Source organism: Pecten maximus, chromosome 1, assembly GCF_902652985.1.
Source record: "Pecten maximus chromosome 1, xPecMax1.1, whole genome shotgun sequence".
Classification (NCBI taxonomy): domain Eukaryota; kingdom Metazoa; phylum Mollusca; class Bivalvia; order Pectinida; family Pectinidae; genus Pecten; species Pecten maximus.
In genome coordinates, this window is record NC_047015.1 from 17,151,661 (window position 1) to 17,174,618 (window position 22,958).

General features: G+C 37.3%; 1 protein-coding gene across 1 annotated transcript in view; it reads left to right on the top strand.

Moving 5' to 3' along the window:
* LOC117326462 (glutamate receptor ionotropic, NMDA 2A-like) overlaps window positions 1-22,958 on the top strand; it is a 131,854-nt gene that overhangs the window by 104,963 nt on the left and 3,933 nt on the right. Inside the window, exons 4-15 of the mRNA XM_033883213.1 lie at window positions 2,007-2,132; window positions 2,367-2,500; window positions 4,214-4,415; window positions 5,613-5,760; window positions 10,641-10,891; window positions 11,878-12,028; window positions 15,996-16,182; window positions 18,586-18,711; window positions 19,684-19,904; window positions 20,187-20,347; window positions 21,638-21,822; window positions 22,298-22,533. Of these exons, the coding sequence (XP_033739104.1) occupies window positions 2,007-2,132; window positions 2,367-2,500; window positions 4,214-4,415; window positions 5,613-5,760; window positions 10,641-10,891; window positions 11,878-12,028; window positions 15,996-16,182; window positions 18,586-18,711; window positions 19,684-19,904; window positions 20,187-20,347; window positions 21,638-21,822; window positions 22,298-22,533 (2,128 nt within the window). The remainder of the gene's footprint in view (window positions 1-2,006; window positions 2,133-2,366; window positions 2,501-4,213; window positions 4,416-5,612; window positions 5,761-10,640; window positions 10,892-11,877; window positions 12,029-15,995; window positions 16,183-18,585; window positions 18,712-19,683; window positions 19,905-20,186; window positions 20,348-21,637; window positions 21,823-22,297; window positions 22,534-22,958) is intronic.

Consider the following 22,958-nt stretch of genomic DNA (forward strand, 5'->3'; position numbering starts at 1 on the left):
TATAGCTAGAGAAATATAGTCCGCGGGATATAGCTAGAGAAATATAGTCCGCGGAATATAGCTAGAGAAATATAGTCCGCGGAATATAGCTAGAGAAATATAGTCCGTGGAATATAGATAGAGAAATTTCTCTAGCTATATTCACGGATATAGCTAGAGAAATATAGTCCGCGGAATATAGCTAGAGAAATATAATTCGCGGGATATAGCTAGAGAAATATAGTCCGCGTAATATACATGTATGTAGAGAGGTATAGTCCACGGGGTAAAGTAAGGAATCTATACTCAAAGTTATTTTATTTTATTTTATTTTTACTGAATACTGTCGGGTCCAAATAAAAACTATCAGAGCTACAGAGACCGGACAGAAGTATTCGGACAAAATGGCCGCCGTAACGTCATGTGCACATCTCGCTAGAAAAATAAAACTCTTTATAAAAATGATATGTGTTGTGATACTGACCTAATATTTGGTGATCTGACCCTTGGACTTCCGTACTTCCTTCAGACGGGCGGGAATCGATTGGTATAAGCCTTGAACATATTCTACATCAATGCTTTGCCAGATGGTTTGTATTGCGTCAAAAAGCTCTGTTTGATTAGTGATGTTGTTGACCACTGCCTTTAGTCGTATTTTTAGTTTTAACCACACATTCTCGATGATATTTAAATCAGGACTTTGTGGGGGCCATTCTAGAACGGGAATATCATGGTTTGTAAAATATTCAGACACAATACGAGCCTTGTGAACTGGAGCATTGTCCTGTTGAAAAATATAGTTTTGGTTTGCAAAGTGTCTCGCTAAAACTGGCCACAGATTTTCTTCCAAAATTCTGTTGTCGTTGCCGATCACGATTTGACTTTCATCAGAAAAAATAACATCTTTCCAATAGTTTTCTACAGTCAGATTTCTTTTCTCAAAACAAAATGACACACGTTTTCTCAGATTGACTTCACGAACAACCATAGTTTTCTTCACTACCCTTCTACGGTATCCCTGATTTTTTAAATTCCGGTCAATTGTTTTACTACTAACCTGTACATCATTTACAATGTTCCTGTAGTCATTTAATTCGGCTGTTACTTCATCCAACGATTTTCTCCTATTTCCACGAACAACTTTCAAGAGCTTTCTCTGGTCGCGATCTGTCAAATATGGCGTCCTTCCACATCGATGTGTATTTTCAGTGTTTCCTCGTCTCACATATCGCTTCCAAATATCAGAAACTGTAGATTTTGGTATTTCTAACCTATCTGCAACAATTGTTTGTTTTATCCCACCTTCTATCATCGCTACCACCGCTTTTCTTAAACCTGATGTCAACTCTTTACCACGACGACCCATGTTACTTCCGTGAATTCCTGCGATTCCGTCAGCAGACGACGCAATTTATTTTTTACCGCCACAACATTCCGCGTGACGTCATCTTTCTTTCCGATGACGTATAGTATTACGCGAACCAAGCTTCCAAACTGGATTTATCCTTATTTTTATGCGCCGCGCGAAATTGAGCGGTAAATATTACGACGCGTTTGTCCGAATACTTCTGTCCGGTCTCTGTACCTGTAATCAAGCAAGAATTCTACTCAAACCCAGGAATTCCCCATAAAGTTAATAATACATACAATTGTATTGATGGTACCACTATCAGTAAACAAAACCTGGGGTCCTAGGTTTGGATAGATGTTTTACAATTTAAGAATATATAGTCCAAAGGAGGGAATGTTAGGATAAAACACATTTACATGGTATAGCCTAGGTTTAGATATATGTAGGGGATTATGGTACATGACAGTCTGTATGGTTGTTAGTTACTTCAAACATTGCATTTAAATTTCGAATGATACAGATGCTCATGAATGTAAACAATTTATTCCGGAATATCTTACATAACTGTTAGTGAACTTTACTGAATCGCTGTGATAACCGCTAACATTTACAAAGGGTGGAAAGAGTTCATGTTTAATCGAGAGAGAAAAATGGTGACCTTTTATTTGTCTCCTAGGCTTACAGTGGTGACAACGATGATATATACCGGAAGTTATGACATTTACCACGTGGATGAGGAGACTAAGGAATTTCTAACGAAAAACAATCATAAGGACTCGAGAATTTACCTTCTACACACGAGGTATATATAGGTTTATCTTGTGTTTGTATCATAACTTGACATCGCAGCACTTGTTTTCTTGTACACTTAACTAATTTCTTCTAGCCGTTATACGATTTCTCTTTTTTTCTTTCTCTAAAATGTTGAATCCCTATAAAAACCTTTCACCATGCCTACTAGTGATTAGTCATTAAGATATGATAATAGGATATATTGTAACAATACCTTATCATGTTAATTATGTTTCCTTGTCAGTCGGGGACACACCCGTAGTGTTATGGATGCGGCCGAGGACTTGGGTATTGCGGGACCAGACTACATGTGGCTACTGACATCGTCGTCTATAGGTGCCGTCTCCCGTACGACAAACCTACCCATCGGCATATTCGGTAAGAACCTGCACATCACTATTTTCAGAAAAAATGGATCGTTTAACGTCCTATCAGCAGCTACGGTCATTTAAGGTCGTCGGGAAGATGTAAACATCCTTTGTAAATAGGATGTAGGAGTAGATGAGTTGGTGGTGGGGCAGTAGACCATCCGGTAGTATCTCAGACGTACTATGAAATGCCGTCACCTTTACATCTCACTGTCAATGATCAATGACTGTATAAATCGGGGATAGCAATAGTTAAATCTTAATGTCTTCAGCTATATACTGACTACCTGGCAGCAGGGGAATACCCATCGGTATACATTCTGGCAGACTGTTTACGAAAACTAGTAGTCTCATTTAAACATTTATATGGAACTGAAATCCAATATAGTGGAGACAAGATGACACTCGGCGGCCCCCGGCTTCCACGGAACGTTCTCAAAGCTAATCGGATATACAATACAAAACGTGTTATCTGAAATAAGAATAGAGATTTGTCTTACATGCACGGGAAAAAAATACGCGTTAGACCTGAAATCCAAAGTCGTTGCTTATCAACACCCAAGGATGATGGTTCATGGCTTAAAATTGGTCCAAGAAATGCGACTCATTGCCCATAAGTATTAAGTGTTTATTTGTAATGGACGTTGTGATGTAAAATTTCGGCTCTACAGTGACTAGGGACCGTCTGATAACGTCTTAACCAATACCCAGGTTACCACAGTGGAGGGTTTATTACCTACTTTAATATCTATGTACAATACAGACAGAAAAATCAGGGTCCCGAAGGAGACACTGCTGATACACTTATTACAACCTTATAACTAGGATCATCACCTGTGTGAGGACAGCACGTGCGAGGAAATCTAAGAGGGGAAGAATGGGGGTAGGGGGCGGGTTTACAACGCATTGAAGTAGATTTCACACCGTTCACATATAACATCTAATGGCATTCGGTAGTACATGTCTATCTACAATACTATAGTCTGCTCAAACTAATATGTTCATTAGAGGACATTTTGGTTTTACTTCAAGACCTACAAAGTCCTGGCTTATTGGTATCGACTCATTTATCATTTGTTTTGTAAAATAATCACTATCTACACATGATAGGTGTCCATCGCTTATTACACGATACATTCTGACACCCTCTTACTTTATAGGTGTCCAAGGATTATACGATACATTCTGACACCCTCTTACTTTATAGGTTTCCAAGGCTTATACGATACATTCTGACACCCTCTTACATTATAGGTGTCCAAGGCTTATACGATACATTCTGACACCCTCTTACATTATAGGTGTCCAAGGCTTACACGATACATTCTGACACCCTCTTACATTATAGGTGTCCAAGGCTTACACGATACATTCTGACATCCTCTTACTTTATTGGTGTCCAAGGCTTACACGATACATTCTGACATCCTCTTACATTATAGGTGTCCAAGGCTTATACGATACATTCTGACACCCTCTTACATTATAGGTGTCCAAGTCTTATTATACGATACATCCTCTTACTTTATAAATGTTGAAATACAATGAGAGACGATGTTGTTTGGAATAAGGAAGACATTTCCGGGGAGACCTTTGCCGAGCCATGATTAACATGCAGTTGCTTTACCTTCCGCGCTTTCATCAGAGATGTTTAGTAGAAACCTAAATGTTTTGTTGAACAAATAATGCAATTTTGGTAACATGGACGTTTCTTTGTCTACAGCTATAACATTTAGAGGTGAGCACGGCTCAGATGTGGAGTTGGATCAGGTAGCCAATGTAACGAAGACTGCCATTGAGGCTTGGATTGACGCCATGCAGAAAATGAGCAGCAAGGGTTACAGCATGGATGACCAACATCCGGGCGTCTCCTGTAACAACACGCAGACTTCCAACTCGTGGGCTGTAGGGGAGGAATTGTACAAGTGAGTACCGGAAGTTACGCTAGGAGTTTTACAAGTTAGTATAAACCGGAAGTCAGGCATGTAGCTGTACTAGTTAGTGTTGTGGGAAGTTAGGCCTGTAGCTTAACAAGTGAGTATAAACCGGAAGTTAGACATGTGGCTGTACTTGTTAGTGTTGTCGGAAGTTAGGCCTGTAGCTGTACAAGTGAATTTTGCACAAGTGCGTATAAACCGGAAGTTAGGCCTGTAGATGTACTTGTTAGTGTTGTCGGAAGTTAGACATGTGGCTGTACTTGTTAGTGTTGTCGGAAGTTAGGCATGTAGCTGTACAAGTGAGTTTTGCACAAGTTAGTTAAACCGCCAGGTAGGCCAGGAGTTGTACAAGTGAGTATAAACCGAAAGTTAAACTAGGAGTTAACCAAGTGAGTATCAAGCTGAAATTAGGCCTGCGGCTGTACTATTGAGCATAAACCGGAAAATAGGCCAGGAGTAATACAAGGGAGGGAGCATAAACCGGAAGTTAGTTGTACAGGTAATAACATCACATGGATGTCACTATCAGAAATAATGGGTCATAAACAGTTAAAAAACTTATGTTTAAACGAATAGTCAGTAGCCAATCCTTTGTTACTATAAACTAAGTAACTTATCCCTTGTCACTATATAACTTAGTAACTCTTCCCTTGTCACTATAAACATAGTAACTTATCCCTTGTCACTATAAACATAGTAACTTATCCCTTGTCACTATAAACATAGTAACTTATCCCTTGTCACTATAAATTTGGTAACTTATTCCTTGTCACTATAAACATAGTAACTTATCCCTTGTCACTATAAACATAGTAACTTATCCCTTTTCACTGTAAACATAGTATCTCATCCCTTGTCACTATAAACTTTTACTTATCCCTTGTCACTATAAACTTGGTAACTTATTCCTTGTCACTATAAATTTGGTAACTTATCCCTTGTCACTATATAGCTTAACACCCCCTGATTATTTACCACATAGTTTAGTAGATTAGCGGAAACATTTGGGTTAAATATATCTTCCACATACCATCACAATTTTTTTTTCTTAACAGCCGTACTATTTATTGTTAGAAGGTTTTCTTAAACATATATCTTCTATTACCAATGCAATTAAGAAAAAATAAAAACAAAAAAACAAAACAAAAAAAGACATACACTTCAACAGTTTATAATTATCTGCAGTCAAATACTGGGCGGGAGTGTGGCTGGAGCGGACTCGGACTACCCTGTAGAGTTTAATGACATCGGCCTCAACAAATATGTCCACCTACATATTCTCAACGTACAGGAAGTCGTGTACAGTGGGCGCATCAGAGGTCAGCTGGTTGAGGTAAGAAACAAAATTCAAACGACTTTCAAGTCTTACCTTGATGAAAATATACATGAATTTATAAAATAATTAGTTATTGATATTGTATCATGAATGACGCACTTTGTAATGTCAATACTTCTATGCTTCCAAAAGAAAAGTATGTTAGACGGGCTTACATTATAGACTCCAGATAGCACTTCCTAATATGGTAGAATACCCAAGTCCCGCGAGGTGTATCTGTGGAGGACTACTGCACTGTCTGATTGCTGGGCGTACTTTACAATAAAGAAGAAACACCGGAATAATTGAACATTTTGTAGCGGTGTGCGTTAGTTAATATTTATAAAATTGCACTTTAAAATGCTTTGTATCAAAACCGACCAGGATAACTGGCAATCGGTTTCGGATTGATATTAAAAGCATTTCTGTATTCTCTGGTCCAGTCTTAATGCTTCAGACAAATCGCAGCATAAAACTCGTGTGTGTCTGTAACACACAACTCCAGTCTGTTTGGTACTTAGAACACAATATGTCCGGGGTCATTGATTGTCATACTTTCGTCATTAATTGTTCACCATTCATTATGTATCCATCTAGAGAATATCATGCGGTAGAAGAAAACTTGGGTGTTCTTTAATTTAGATAATACCATGCCTATGAATCACCCAATGCTACCAAGCTAAGCACAAAGCTACGACATTCTCTCGTGGAGAGACCAGAACCCTTGTTCTCCTCTCTCACGTCTGCAATTGTATCCAAATTAAATTTAAATATTGTGTTTAGTCCGCTGTGACATTATTCCGCCTCCACAAAAGTCCTTTAGTAATGACATTTTTGAAGCTGCATGGATTGTTTCCACCTTTAAACATAGGACATATGCTAAAGAATTACTGTGTCGTTCTAATTCGGCTGAGAGAAGAATATTGTCGTTGAAACAGTGTTGTGTTTACTAAACAATTTGCTCCAGACTTGGCGTGGTAAGCGAACCACGAATGGAGAAAGAATACATGGAGAACTCATTGTCTCCTCAAAAAGGTTTTACTTGGATGGTCACTTTTGGGGTAAACAGAAAGTTCTTTGCTCTCCATGTTGCTAACACATTAGATATAATATGTGTATTACATGAATTGCCGTGGATCTGTCCAACTCGTCGTTTCATATCTAACATTAAGCAATATTAAATTATTGATGGCTTATCAACAAATGAAAGGTACAGCTTTAGTTATAAAACGTTCCAAAAAACAAAATTACATCAGCCAAACTGAACCAGTGAACTGGAGACAAAGTGTATTGAAAGTGTCGAAATGTACACAGGCATAATACAGACAGACTTTGACACAGAAACAGAAAAAAACCCACCATGAATTATACTTTGAAAACGATGATGTAGTCCTCGGTGAAAAATATTGATGTTCTCAGTCATACAGTTATTTGCAAACTCTAATTCTTCAATACTATCATACCTTGTACCCCATCTGGAATCCCAAAAATGAGGAAGAGAAATCGACAAATCAACGGGCAATGAGAACGGCCTTAGACACACTCGCCCTTTGGTTTACTTTTCAGCAAAGGTAATCAATAGAAACAGCTAGCAAGAGTTGATGTGTTTTTTCGTGAATTATTTTGAAGCGTCTTTAAACCTATATATGTCTTATCGTGACATATTTATTTGACATCCAAGACGAACAGTCTATTGGTACAGATAACACTTATTCGATGATATTTATTTTACGTTATGGTATGCGAGAGAGCTGGAAAATTGATTACATTGGCCTAGCGATTCATTCAAGAATTGTATTGATAGTGATTATACATCATATAGTGTCAATCAGGCACAACAGTGAATCGGGTTATGCACTTCAGCAACAAAAAAATCGTAAAAGTGAAAATCTTTAACTAGGAATAGTCATCGGTGCGACTAAGCTTACTGTAAATTATAAATACCATGTATATAATGAACTAAAATAGTACAATGTAGAATGTCAGACATTTGATATCCTGTTGAAATGTAATCTAAGTTGTTCCCCAAAATGTTATTTAATGTCATGTTGAAATGTAGTCAAACTTTTTCACTAAAACGTTAAAGACACCGCCTGTCACACTGGATTCAGCTTTTCGAATTTAGGGGAGATGTTCCGACACTGATCACCTGTAATGTTTCCAAAAGCTGACGTTTCAAGTTCATTTCATTGACACATGATACGCAACAGTAATCTGATCACCTTGAAAAAGTAGTTTTGATAAGTTTAACAGATTCAAAATGATTTCCTGCAACTTACTACATGTAGTAATGTTTTTTATACTTAAACATTTAAACAAAAGTGACTCGCTTGTCCTTCTATTACCCCACATCACCGAAATGATTTCTACTTTTCGTCTCCTTTGTTAAATAGAGGTTACACAGTGGTTGTTGGATATGGAATTTATTTCACACAAGTAAGTTATTTTTTAAAAGTTACAAAAGACACGAGCTTTAGCGAGTGTTTTTTGCAACTTTTAAAAAATAACTTACGAGTGTGAAATAAATTCCATATCCAACAATTTCGAGTCGTGTGACCTGTTTCTACCACAATAATATCGGCTTGAATCAAAGGGAAACGTGGCCAAGTATAATTTCGCGTATGCAAATAAAGTGTACCGGTGACGTCCGGGAACCAGTGATGTGACGTCACTAAATTATTGATGACGTCAATAACAATTGCCGCTTGGGTCAAAGTTCACCGTGTTAGCCAATCAAAATGCGTACAGAGTTTATACCACGTGTGGTATAAACAGATTGTTAATCAACAGCTGTAATGATTAACTGATGGTCTGAGAGTTGAATAACACAGGGTATTGTGGTAGAAATGTTCTTACACATTATCTAAGGCCCATTTTAACTTTATAGTAAAAGCATACCATCTCCGGAACTGGATTTCCCTACATGTTCACAATACTTGAAGACACTGAACAACTTTCCTGATATTATATCCAGTTTACTACATGTTCGTTATACATGAAATCACTGAATAAAAATGTTTTAATGAAATTATAGAGTAATTTAAGGGAATCAACGTCTGAATGTAGAGCGTGATTAAACGAGTATAAAACATGCTTAAGTACATAATTGTACATGCGATAATATATTAAATAAGCTAAAAATGTGGAATATATAACGTCATCAACGTAAGCGAGTAACGCAGTATATTCATATTTATATATAAACCACCTAAATGACCTTTACATCAGTAACAACATTAGCAGGTAATCAAAGTAATGATATCAAAACTATATTAGTTCACACATTAATGTAAGGCTAATATAATGAGAATTTGATGAGGTTTCAATGTTAGCCTTAGCTAAATGAATATATTATGTACTTGACTAATTTTAGTTAATTAGACTTTGACTTAATTGTCTTTCCCTGTAAAGCTAACGGGAAGCAAAACGGTTTCTATTACGGGAAGGCCTATTAACAAAGAGAATGGTAATTGCCTGTTTCTGGAATCCCTGACAACTTTGATTTATACATAAGAAGACTATTGGAAGGTGTGTGAGGTAGTTTTAGTTCTAGATATGCCTACTTCGGAAAATTCAGAAAAGAAATGGTGGTATAAATGGCATACAATCACGTAGGCTGGCAGGGAGCCAGTATCTCGTGGTACAATGCTAGACCGACAACAATGAAACGTAAACGAATCACGTTTTCAATATAAGCACAATCTGTTGTTCGTGGAGTCGACAGACTTTTAATCGTGATAATTTGAAAATGTGATCCAGCATGGTGTCTAGAGCGCTATGTTCTGTCTTTTCATTCGGTGTTGTAGTAATTTGTACTTTGCAGCTCGAAATTAATTTAGTGTACATGAATAGCAGCAGAGTTAAGTGAAAAGGGTTTCGCGTGTCATTCCTTGAAATCTACTTATTGCAGAGAAAGCTAAACAAATCCTCAACATACAGACAATCAGATGAACATTTGTTTGGGACAAACAGCGTTAACGGAAGTAGAATTAGCTGCGACACAAGGTCAAACGGTGGTTATAAATAGAGATGACTCAATCGATGAGATCAACTTATACAAGTATTAACTTTCCAAACTCTAAGAGGGTAACCACCACAACATCACTATTTATTAGTAAGCAGTTAGAGTAAAGTTTGAGATACTTAGTAAATGGGCAGAAGCTCGAGTAGTCAAACTGGGAATATACTTAGTAAAGATATAATTGGGTCCACGATCATACAACTGTTAACGTGTTGATCATTTGGTCCCTTGGAGTCTCTCTCATACGCAGGTTGTTAACAAGGTCTCTTTGATACATGCGTGCATTCGGATATCTCTGCTTTTATCAATCATATATTTTTTTGCAATTAATTTCCCTAGTTATCTCTACGAATGGTGTCATTATTGACAACAGGTAACCAATCACTGCGTATAAAGTATGCTAGCGAGCCAATAAAAATAGACAGACTATTTATATTCATATGCAAACTCGACAATATGACTGGTACGACTGCTATCACGATTTCGTTTGGTGTTGTAAAAGTATCGAAGTATTATTTCAATAAAAACAGACAATTATTCTGTTGAGAAAACACACAATTCCTTTAAAATAATCCATGGAAGGATTCGTTGGTTTCATTATGTATATAGTCCTTGTATTATGAAAGCTTTCCAAGTAAACGTTCTTTATCGAGTGAAATTACTTTGCTACTGATAATAATAGGTGTTTTGTCCATGTGAACGTTCCAAATATACCAAAGTTCTACTCCGGCTTCAATTTTCTTGAAATATGAAATTTTCCAGAGTACATGTCTAGAAAAATAGTTACATAGCTGTCATTCGTCTAATTGTCTCCTATGTATCTCGACGTGCATGTTTTCCGTATTTTCCTACAGCTGTTATGCGTATGATTCCACAGGTCGGCAGCTGGACCCCAGTTGTGACCAGAGTCCGATATTCAAAGAAGATTGAAATGAAGCTAGAGATGCAAGGGATCACGTGGCCAGGGAAAATGCCATCCCCGCCCAAAGGTCGACCGGACAGGCGATTCTTTAGGATCGCGACACTAGAGGAGCTACCCTATGTTATGTACAAGGACTTAGACAACTCCACGGGCGAGTGTGGTCCTCCCTCCATTCCATGTCGCCTCGTCTACAACGAAACAATACAGTGAGTCTGTTTCATCTGACATATATCAGTAGTCTAGCAAAACTTTCTTTGAAATTGTTCTCTACTAAAAGGATATAGTTGAAACTGAAAAGGTTTTCACACTTTCTGTTCATATGTTGTTTTTATCTGACCTGACATTCTATCACTTTTTGTCGCCAAAAATCGCTAGATTTAGACGGTGACGGAATCTCCGGTACTAAAACGTGATTCTTGTTCATCAATATCTGCTAAGTTATCGGTATTTCTTTAATATGTGTAAAAACCTGCTGTTCAAAACAGATTATTTGCTACATATAGGCACGTGATTTAGTCCATTGTATACCCAAAATAAAATGGTTATTTTATCCTGTTGAAGAATACTGGTGTTTGAATGCTTTTTTTACTGGTTGTGACAGGCTAATATTTACTGTCAAATGTTGAACAGTTTGTAATTCTATATAGGGCGAAATATAGTTCTTTCATTTTTATCAAATATCGCGCAATTTTTTACCCACGAACACAACCGGCTATACGGTATGTCCTTAACGTTATCAGGGGTATGTCAGGGTTCGTTTTCATGATCACGATTTCAGTGACAGATTTCGTAGTGTAACCCTTGGTTAGTGAAAATGAGGTTGATGAAGACCAAAGGAAAACAATTTTATAATCGACATCTTTACCTCGTTTGAAAAAAATCTGATGCGATATGTTGTGTGAAGTCGGATGTGTTTGATGCGTATTGAAATACCTAGTGGTTCCTTTGTCATCACCTTTCATTTGAGATTGTGATTCTTCCAGAGCTCCATGTACTTTTTCAATAGTCATGAATCTCCATGCAAATCTACATTTTTGATTATATTTTGTCCTCGTTTAATCGTTTTTAAGTTTGAAGTATGGTTTCGTTAATATTTCGGTATTTTTGATGTTTTGACCAGTGATCTAGGACTGCGGATTTTTGTTGCCATTATAAACCATTTTTCTCAATATGAACACGTATTTCGTTACAGTGGTAAGAACGACAGCTCCCTGTTTAACGGAACCGTTGTCCGTTGTTGTGCCGGACTTAGTATTGACCTTCTGAACATTCTGAGCGAAAAGATGGCGTTTGACTTTGATCTATTTGAGGTGGCGGACCGAAGCTTTGGCGTGGAGAATGAAGTGAGTAACATATATACAAATATATTTGTGTTCAGCTGATAAAGCAGGCTAAGAACCATGTATGGGTACAATATTCTCCAAGACGTTATTGAATATATGTTGATAGGCACTAATATTTTAGTGGTAAGGCCGGTGGTTCCATCTATTGTCGATTAATTCTATATACACAGGGTTAAACATAACTTAGCTTCAAGATTATACATTTTAGACGGAACAATAAGATCGGGTCCAAGATGGTTCTTGATAAGTTTTGAAACCCATATAAAGACAACCTTGGCGGTTCTTAGTTTTTCTTTTGTAGATATATCAGCTCAAGCAGAGTTTGAAACACCAAGTTAATAACCTGCTTAATGACAGTTGAACAAGTCTATACTCGTTATAGATAACATCGATATTTGAACATTATGATGTTTTTTTATATCTAGAACAAAAACAATTAAAATGTCGTGTTTCTATCCACATGCATATAAATAACATAATCATGTACCGATTCTTTGGGTCGTGTCAAAATTATTATTAAATTTTCATAACGTCTACAAACGGCATGTTGTGAATTGGTGATTAGTTTTATTTCCCGGAAAACACCCAGACCCTTACCAGAGAGGCAATCAGTTTTAAAAGGCGAGAGTAATAGACATGTTTATTGTTGACACGTAGATTGTGGACGGACATTATTCGCCGGAAGTCTAGCTCTCCCGCTGTACAGACCGATTGGGCGGACAGAGCATGCGTCAGCTACTGGAAGTTACATGTACTTTATGTCTGACGTACAAACACGTGTTTTACCTCTAGTTGAGTGGTCAGACTAAATAGGATCTATATGAGGATAGATTGGCTTAATATCGACCTCCGGAATTCATTATACTAACAACTTAACAACTAGTTACAGTTAATAGAATTAATTTCAGTAGCAGATCACGTGACATCATATAGGATGCTGATTAGCTAGTTGTATGTGTATTTACTCATTTCTCTGCGACCCTTATACTCGTGACTATATAAACTTATTTTGGCACGAACTGGTTAAAATAAAAGTTCTTTATTTGTTTTGAAGCAGTTCAGCTTCATTTCATGTCTTAACATATCGTTGCATTCCACAGAGATCATGAGGCGTTTGTCGATATCTCCCATTGTCGAATAGGATTAATTAAAATAATTATGAAATGATAAATTAAATCCATTTTCATCACATTAGTCCCTAGGTTCAAATATTCGACCATGCTAATTTTGTGAGTATACATTTTTACAGAAATATCGCTAGCATCTATTTCCTCTTTATAATTCAAAATGATATTTAGAAATTAAGAATCCATGAAATGTATAGCAGTGAATCTAGTAAGATATATTTCTTGCATCTTCTGGTTCTGTTCCCACATGCACGAACTACATCATATCAGGATGATCAAAAACAAAGGCTGAGTCATGACATTTTTAATGCAACATTTTGCTTCATGGGACAGAGACATGCATGTTTGGTAGATAGTATTATCAGTAACCATTCACAGAATACACCAGTATGCCTTTAGATTACTTACATACCTGTAGATAAGACTTAAATCTAATGGAAGCTGCATGTACAGTGTTGCTGTCCATTGAAATCGTCGTTATAATTTACCCACACTCACAACTTTCAGATAACACTTATTTGTATGTTTTAAATCTATAATCCAAAGACTCGTGAAATCGATATATGACATTTGTTTACCAGGAAGGGCAGGGAACAGTTGTGGTATCTATCTGAAAATAACCCTAACTCTGGTCTCCCTATCATGTAAACACGGAAGCAAAACAGTTTTAAAATACATGCGAGGATTTTAATTTTTGTGACGTTTTTAAATAAATTCGTTTTCATTCGATATTCCCGAAACAATACACTGTACGTATGGTGAAATCTTAGTATAGTCTATTTATTTATCTGTCGTACAGTTATCGCCCAAAATTACAGCTCTACCTACTTACAGACTACACAATCCAGTGGGTCTGCTATCGCCGTCTAATATCATCCTTTATGATCATCCATCAAACGATAAATTGATTAGTACGAACTGGTTCTCCGTTATAACGGCTTTACTCTAATAATAAGCTCCCTTCACATTAACTAATCGTTTTATAAACGACAAGCGTAGTGAATAGAGACATTAGCGTCCGGAAACACTCCCGACTCTCTTCTAACGCTTCTGTACGATTCACGTCTGTTTGGAGATTAGAGGTTTAATTTTGTCAGAAGATAAAAAGGCTTTGTTGTATTTATTTGCTCCAGTAATAGTTTTGCTAGGAGCTGTTTGTATTATAATTGTAACAACCCTGTCTTAATTATGAGAAGTCATAATGAAAGCCTATTTATGTGTTGAATTATGACTAACTGACTGAAGCTCCTTCACGGCTGTAATGAGGATACGATATACAGGCGAGTGGCCTATTGTTCAGTATTTGTTATTGTTAGCGTTACAATTTGTTTACAAATTAGTTAATTGAGTTAACTGCAAAGCCATCCAGTACAGTAAGATGTCCGTGACGTGCAGATCGATAGAATCTGTATAATGGAACTGGACACTTAGAAATCATCTCATTGTAATCCAAAGCTCCCAACCGTTTCCTAGAAGTGTTAAAGATTATCGACGACCCCTATTGACGAACTGTATCTAATCGCTTATCTTTTGATAAGCGTAGCGTAACAGCTCCCAGCCGAGCAGTGCACTGCAGCCTTTGAGGAGCTGTCAATGACAATTGTGGATACGATTTATTCTGGTACGACACAATCGATTTAGTGTGATGTTGAGTATGTTTCGATGGACTGTGACCGAACACCAGTCCCCGATAAAGACCTATTGTTTCTGTTGAGGAGAACTATTGTTCTGTGCGTAAAATGATAGTTTAAACGTCAGCTGATATACCCGGGAGACTTGGTGGGATAACAATACTAAGTATACACGGACCACTAATATAATCACGGTAACATATGTTGATGATATACAGCATGCATTATATCAATACTTCATGCGTTTTAGAGGTAGAGGGCGTGGAAGCTGACCGGTATGTTTAGGTACGTAACACAAGGTAAATCGGCGCTAGACAGGTTGACAGGTAAAACGACGAATAAAACTGGCGATAGCCATTCACATAGTACACCTACTAATGCTTCGTCTGCAGCCAAATTACCACCGAAATGCATGCAGAAGGAGAGGAAATTCTACCGACGTTTGTTACATTGGAACGGAATCAGGACTACCAACAATATATCAACATAATCCTTGTTAAAGCGACGCACTTAATGGTTACGAAGTGATATATGTCAGATGTAGGGCGTCAAAATAAGATATATATATTCGGCGAATTACAATGGCACCCCCCCCCCCCCCCCCCCCCCCCCCGGGACATGTATTAATTTAACTATGTTAACAGTTGTTTACCATTAATGCCCTATCTTTGTTGTTTAACGATATGACTGGGTAACGTAACTGCCAATCCATAGGCTGTTGGAACCCTTCTATTTGTATGGTATGCGTAAATATATCCTGAATGGTTTGAAGTTAATTATCCTTTTTACTACCGTCAGATACGACAAGAATGCACTATCTCAGGATTTTTTTTTAAAAAAGTGAAATCCCTGTTTATCTTAAACAAATATCCTTGCCAAGTATCCGATGATCTCGGGCAATATTGCACCCCAATCGACATGGCAAAGTCTATTATGAGTAGTACTTTTAACTGTAAGAACACTAAGACTATATGGTCATACATATTACCCCCTCCAGGTGTTTTTTAAACACTGACCAAAGAAGCTGGGTCATCCATTCTGTCTAATATTCTGTAGGAATGTAGCAAAGGTTACCTTAGCATTGATACTGATGCATTATATGGTATTTTCCAACACGCCGGTGAATAGAGATTTGTTGAGTAAACTATTTGATGGTTTAAAAAGACAATGTTGTATAAACACATGCCCTGTACCGTCATAATATTACAGATAACCGGGGAATGGAACGGTCTGATCCGAGCACTCCAGGACCGACAGGCAGACATGGTGCTCACCGCCCTCCAGATCACACCTAAACGTAACCAGTTAATCGAGTTTTCCATGCCCTACCTGGAAACTGGTACAACCATCGTCGTGTCCCTTCGGAAGGGAGCTATATCTCCTACAGCCGTCCTAGGTAAGCATGTATTGCTTTTCTTAGGAACGTCCTACCACCGTCCAATATACTCGCTAATCACCAAATAAACAAAAAATACCCACAAAAACAAAACAAAAACAAAGAGAGAGAGAGAGAGAGAGAGAGAGAGAGAGAGGGAGAGAGCGCGCGAGGGGGTATCTGAACTGTTAGAAGAAAAAGTGAGGGAGAAGTGAGGGCAACAGTAACACCTATAATAATCCAACAGCGTAGGCCGTGTCCTTTCAGATGGGTACCCTCTCTTCCATTGCCATGATCTCTTTAGAGATCCGTCTAACTGTTCATTCTGATGGTTCTGATATTGCTCTTATGGAAACATTTAATTTCAAAATATCATTTTATCTAGGAAAAGCGCTGTTTCTTTTTTCACAAAGGGCGAGTTATCGCCAGGTAGTAATTTTGATAACCGAAGCCAAGCACCTAATGGAATATGCTTCTCTTCCATCACAGACTAAGTTAAACTTGTTTTCCCTCACATACTAAGTTAAACTTTTATTCCATCACAGACTGACGTAAACTTCTCTTCCGTCACATACTAAGTTAAACTTGTTTTCCATCACAGACTAAGGTAAAATTGTTTTCCATTACAGACTAAGTTAAACTTGTTTTCCATCACAGACTAAGGTAAAATTGTTTTCCATTACAGACTAAGGTAAACTTGTTTTCCCTCACAGACTAAGGTAAACTTGTTTTCCATCACAGACTTAGGTAAACTTGTTTTCCCTCACAGACTAAGGTAAACTTGTTTTCCATCACAGACTAAGTTAAACTTGTTTTCCATCACAGACTAAGGTAAAATTGTTTTCCATTACAGACTAAGGTAAAATTGTTTTCCATCACAGACTTAGGTAAACTTGTTTTCAATCACAGACTAAAGTAAACTTTTATTCCATCACAGACTAAGTTAAACTTGTTTTCCCTCACAGACTTAGGTAAACTTGTTTTCCCTCACAGACTAAGGTAAACTTGTTTTCCATCACAGACTAAGTTAAACTTGTTTTCCATCACAGACTAAGTTAAACTTGTTTTCCATCACAGACTAAGGTAAAATTGTTTTCCATTACAGACTAAGGTAAAATTGTTTTCCATCACAGACTTAGGTAAACTTGTTTTCCATCACAGACTAACGTAAACTTGTTTTCCATCACAGACTAAGTTAAACTTGTTTACAATCACAGACTAACGTAAAATTCTTTGCCGTTATATACTAAGGTAAATTTTTATTCGTGTTTGTTTTGGATAGCTTCACTTCCAGGACTATAGTTATGATAACCAACTTATATGAAGGTATAAAGGGCATAATTTTATCAGTCATCATTGTAGCTATGTCACCAAATGCCGTTTTTAAGGACGCTATGTCGTGTTGTGCTATTCTCAGTTAATCCCAGACATGTCCCTCCGAAAAGGAAAAAACCACCATCTAGAAATCTTGACTATCTGCATTTTCTCCAATAAGGCTTAGGTAGGTCCGCCTCCAACTCCACCTGAAGGATTAGGCAGGTCTATTTCGAACCCCACCTGGAGGGTTAGGCAGATCCATTTCGAACCCCACCGGAAGATTAGGCAGGTCCATCTCAAACCCCACATGAACAGCACCACGTGCCCGTTAATCACATATAGGCTCGTGTTAAGGTGTCGGGGTGTACATACGACCTATGGACTGTATTCTGCTTAATCACATGTGATGTTCTAGGAATGCCAAGAATTCATTTGTAAGTGGTTTTCTGTATGGTTTAAAAACGACACTTAACCAAAAGTTGTAAAAACCTTTAAAAGTGTCACCATTTTCATTTTTAGACATCTCCGCGTGCTAAGACATATTGTCAACGATAAAATTAACACAATGAAATATTCATTTCCATATCAACTTCGATATAAAAAGCGATATCAACTTTTGTACGGAAAACACAGGAACGTAAAAAAAATCAACTAAAATTTCGAAATAAGTACAGTATGCAACAAAAAATGAATAAACTGCATGGCACAGCTTTACCGTCATCTGGCTTGGTAACGTCAGGGGTAATGCTGTAATATTGTACATAGTTAGGTGTAAATACGAAATGCTGTTCAGTTTCTGACAATATTTTAATTTCACAAATTTAATTAAAGTTAAGGATAATTCTTGTCAGTATTTGTTTTAGTGGATGCATACATGATTAGATTAGCCAACAGTTGTTAGATGTATAACAAGAATGAAAGAAACGTTAGTGCTCAAGTCTGTTACAGTGTCATAATATATGAGAAGAAACGATTATAATATATATATAATTTATATATATAATAATAATTTATTTAATAATTAACCGTTTAAACAATCCGTATTAAACAGACACGCATGTATAGTATACACATCATATGACAACGATCTTTATTGTTTTCTTGCAGAGCCGTATGACTACCCGTCCTGGTGCCTCATCTTGGTGTTTAGTGTCCACTCCATAGGGGCGTCCATCTTTATATTTGAGTGGTTAAGCCCCTGGGGGCTGGACCAAGGCAACACACCCATGCGAGGTAGCTATAGGCACACTCGGTACCATTCATCAAATTGTCGTTTTTTCTTCTCCGGTTCTCCTGAGACTTTTTATCATCGTTGACGTGGAAGTCATGTACAGTAGAAGACATTATCGTAGATATATCACAAATCAAATGTAAAATCCGACAATAAACTTTGAAATATTATGAATGTTTCTGGTAATCACCTTTGTTAACTTTATTCAACGTACAAATTATTTAGCAGACCCTAATTCAACAGTATGTTGAGGTATTCAATGTAGGAATAATCACCAGTCACTACCCATGTACTAAATCGATATAAATATACGTACTTGACTTCCAATTACATGTAATACAGTTTGTCATTGCTATTTTACTGCTTTTAATTGTCGCTGCCACGACAATATACTAACACGCAAACTATAATTCTGAAAGATAACAACCATTATGAAGAAAATAGTCTTAGAGTGATGTATGGGATGATAATATAGTCTAAGTAATTTCGACCTAGTTTATGGTCCCTCTGATACCAAACTGTTGAAATAGTCTGTATACATCCTATCAAACGCCGGTACTGTAGGAGGTCGGCTGGTCGAGTCTGTCCCCAAGGTCCCGGCGTAGACTGGCGTCTAATAGCTGCCCTCGTCCATTCCGCGTCCCAGCTCATACCTTTTAGGTATATTCGTATTTGGAGTAGACTTGTCACGAGATGCAGAGAAGTCGTAGTTGGTGCCAGATTAGACACACTTACGAACCGGGTCCGTACATGTCGGTACCTAATCTAACCAGCGCCAATGCTTGTCTTGGCTATTGTTCACGTAATGGAGTTTCGTTAAGCTGAAATGATGAAAAAATGGGAACATTAATTTTCTTACATCTCTTTGTCATTCTGAGTGATATTTAACACGTAAGCATTGAGAATCAATACATGTATATCTACCAATATTTATGCCATGGCTGTGAAATAATGAACTTCTTAACTTTACACAGAGCATGCGTTCTCCCTGTTCCGGTCCTTCTGGTTGATATGGGCCATGCTATTTGGAGCCTCGGTCTCGGCTGACAATCCACGAGGGGGCGCTAGCCGTTTCCTGGCCAACGTGTGGGCTTTGTTTGCTCTCGTTTTCCTGGCAAGTTACACTGCTAACTTGGCCGCGTTTATGATTACCAAGGAAGTCTACTATGACCTTTCAGGCATCAAAGATTGGAGGGTGAGTTCACTCGATACCAATTACCAAGGAGTAGATTATATATTCAAAATGACAAATATCCCGTCCATGATATCAGACAAATTTATAGGTCCGACTAAAAACAATTAAAAGTGTAAGTGAGAAAGAAAAAAAAAATTTAAGGACAACATAAAGCGTTTTACCATATTTTGCATTATCATTTGTGTCAGCGTGAACTCTACTGTCTATAAAAATGATATTGACTCATTTTGATGTCGAAAATCAAAGCCGTTAAAAGAAGACCGTTTGGTTTTGTTCCCACAGTTAACAAACCCACACAGTCACAAACCACCCTTCAAGTTCGCCACCGTGCCTAATGGGAGCACAGAGGAAAACCTGAGACAGAACCATCCAGAAATGTTCCGCTATATGAAAAAGTACAATCAGCCGTCAGTTCGGGAAGCCGTGAAAGCCTTGAAAAAAGGGTCAGTGTCATTGGCTAATGGGTATCTCAGACATGCATCTGGTACAGTATGCAGGTGGAGATGGAGGGTTTATGGCATGTTACCAAAGAAGCCTTACACACTTTTTATACACGAAGGGATTCATTGCTGTGGCGAGATACTTATTGCGAGGTTTATCTAAACATAAACTGAAAAGGCTTCTTGTTTTTGTGTCATGTGTATCTAAACCTTTTCTCGTCTTGTATAATACCGATATGTAATGATATATACTTTTTATGTGACGACCGTACGGTATACTCATTGTCTCTGCATCATGTTCTTTAAAACAGATCCTATATCCAAAATAAGGTTAAATGAATTAAAGGATTTGGTCAGTGCCTCTTCCCTGTTCTATTCCGTGTTGAGGCCTATTTCTATTTCTCTGGAGTCTATTCTATACTTACAAATTTCGCTCATAGAGGATCATAACAATCTAAACAGCTGTGTCGTCTGTATTCGTGACTCGGCACATTCTGTTTTAAATTCATAAGGTTTTTTTTCGGTGTCACGGTAAAATTCTTATTAATGGAGGCGTTTGGTTAAGTTCACTGCTGTTGTGTCTTGGAACTTATACTGAAGTCACTACGTATGTATCATACGGACAATAATATTGATGCTTATCGACTTTAAGGCGGAGAGAGGATGCAATGATAGAGCAAACATTTATTTGTGAATAAGGTTTACGGAGACATCTGATCTAAAAGATATAGAGGATATCTAACAGTGTCTTCAGTAATACCAAATATATTTCACGAGTGGGGCTAATATTTTGATATTTTTCACGAGTGCGCAGCACGAGTGAAAAATATCTAAATATTAGCCACACGAGTGAAATATATTTGGTATTACTGAAGACACTGTTAGATATTCTGTTTATTACATTTTTTATCAACGAAAAACCTACCCAGTATGCCAACTAGGCCTACAGCGATAATTTGTAAACAAAAAATGTAGTTCTCCCTGTCCAGGTGCTGAGATATATGTCGGGCTTTCTGATTGGTCAATTATTTTGGTATTTTCTTATCATTAATTTGATTGGTCAAATCAGCAAAAGTGATATTTTTCACTAGTGATAAATATGATATTTTTCACTAGTGAAAAATATCACTTTTATAGAATGAATAATTTTTGATATTTCACTGGTAAAAATGTAATAAACTTGTTTATGACATTCTCGGGTGGGAGAGAGAACCTCGGTAGCAATAACGGAGAAAATTTGCAATAACACGAATGTATCCACGAATGTATCACTGAAATATTGTGTTATTACAGAGAGATCCAGGCGTTCATTTACGATGCCACGCCACTTGAATACCAGATAGGGATAGACGCTGACTGTCACCTCATTTCCGTCGGTAAATGGTATGCAATGACAGGCTACGGTGTGGGCTTCCCCAAGGGCTCAGGCGTCCTAGTAGATGAGGTCAACTCGTACCTGCTGGACTTACAGGAATTCGGTAACCTACATTGTATTACCTTCCATGAAGTTATTGTTATCACAATGCCGTAAAACAAATAAGATAAAGCCAAATACTTATCTAAATATGTAAAAGGTTTCATATACGTTTAATAATACACATAATCACGAAAAAAAACACTGTACATAATGCATAATGCGCACTACCTTTGACTAACGAGTGTTCTAACACTTCATATATCAATCGATAATTCCATTTGGTACATTGTTTAGTTTTGTCTGGCGCATTATATATTTATGTAAATTATCTTTATAATAATGTTAATAGATTGTAGTGCATAACAGCATTTATTGGAGGTGTCTGAGTAAGCTAGTAGTAACGATCACATGGCTCGATCACGAAACCTATCCATCAATTTATTCTGTACTGTAGTGTAACCAACGATGACGATTTAGTAACTCATGTTAAAAGATGCTCGTTTAGTGAATCAGTTATATGTTTACTTATTGTGCAGGAGAGCTGGATCGGCTTCGAAAGTTCTGGTTGGCAGGCGCTTGTCACTCCAAACAGAAGAGAAAGCAAAACAGTCACCAGTTAGGCATTCTCAATTTTACTAGTGCGTTCATCCTCCTAGCATCAGGAATCGTTCTCGGGGGTATTCTTCTTATACTGGAGCACCTCTACTTCCGGTTCGGCAGGAAGTGTCTCAAACAATACGATAAATGCGGATGTTGTGCACTAGTAAGCTTAGTAAGTAAATCCTCTATATACATATATCGTGTAACCAGTTGTTTAACAGGATCTGAGTAATATTATGTATGTGGTACTGTTATTTGAGACTATGTACATTCCAATTTTAATAATGATTAGGTCTTTTAGATATTTTAGATATTTTAGATATTTTAGATATTATGCATTTACGTTCAAATTGAATGTGTTGCCCGATGGGACATTTCGCGGTCAATACTAAATGCTCAATCAGGCGTCTCATCCCACCATATTATATTTCAGCAGTTTTTTTTATCATTCTTGAAAGAGCGTTTGTTCTATCTTGAATATCACTCTTCTCTTAAAACTTTTGATAATGTCCATTCAGTGTATTTCCCCATCCCAGCCTTTATCTGTATACACTATCATTCCCCATCACAGATTTAATCTCTATACACTACTTTCCC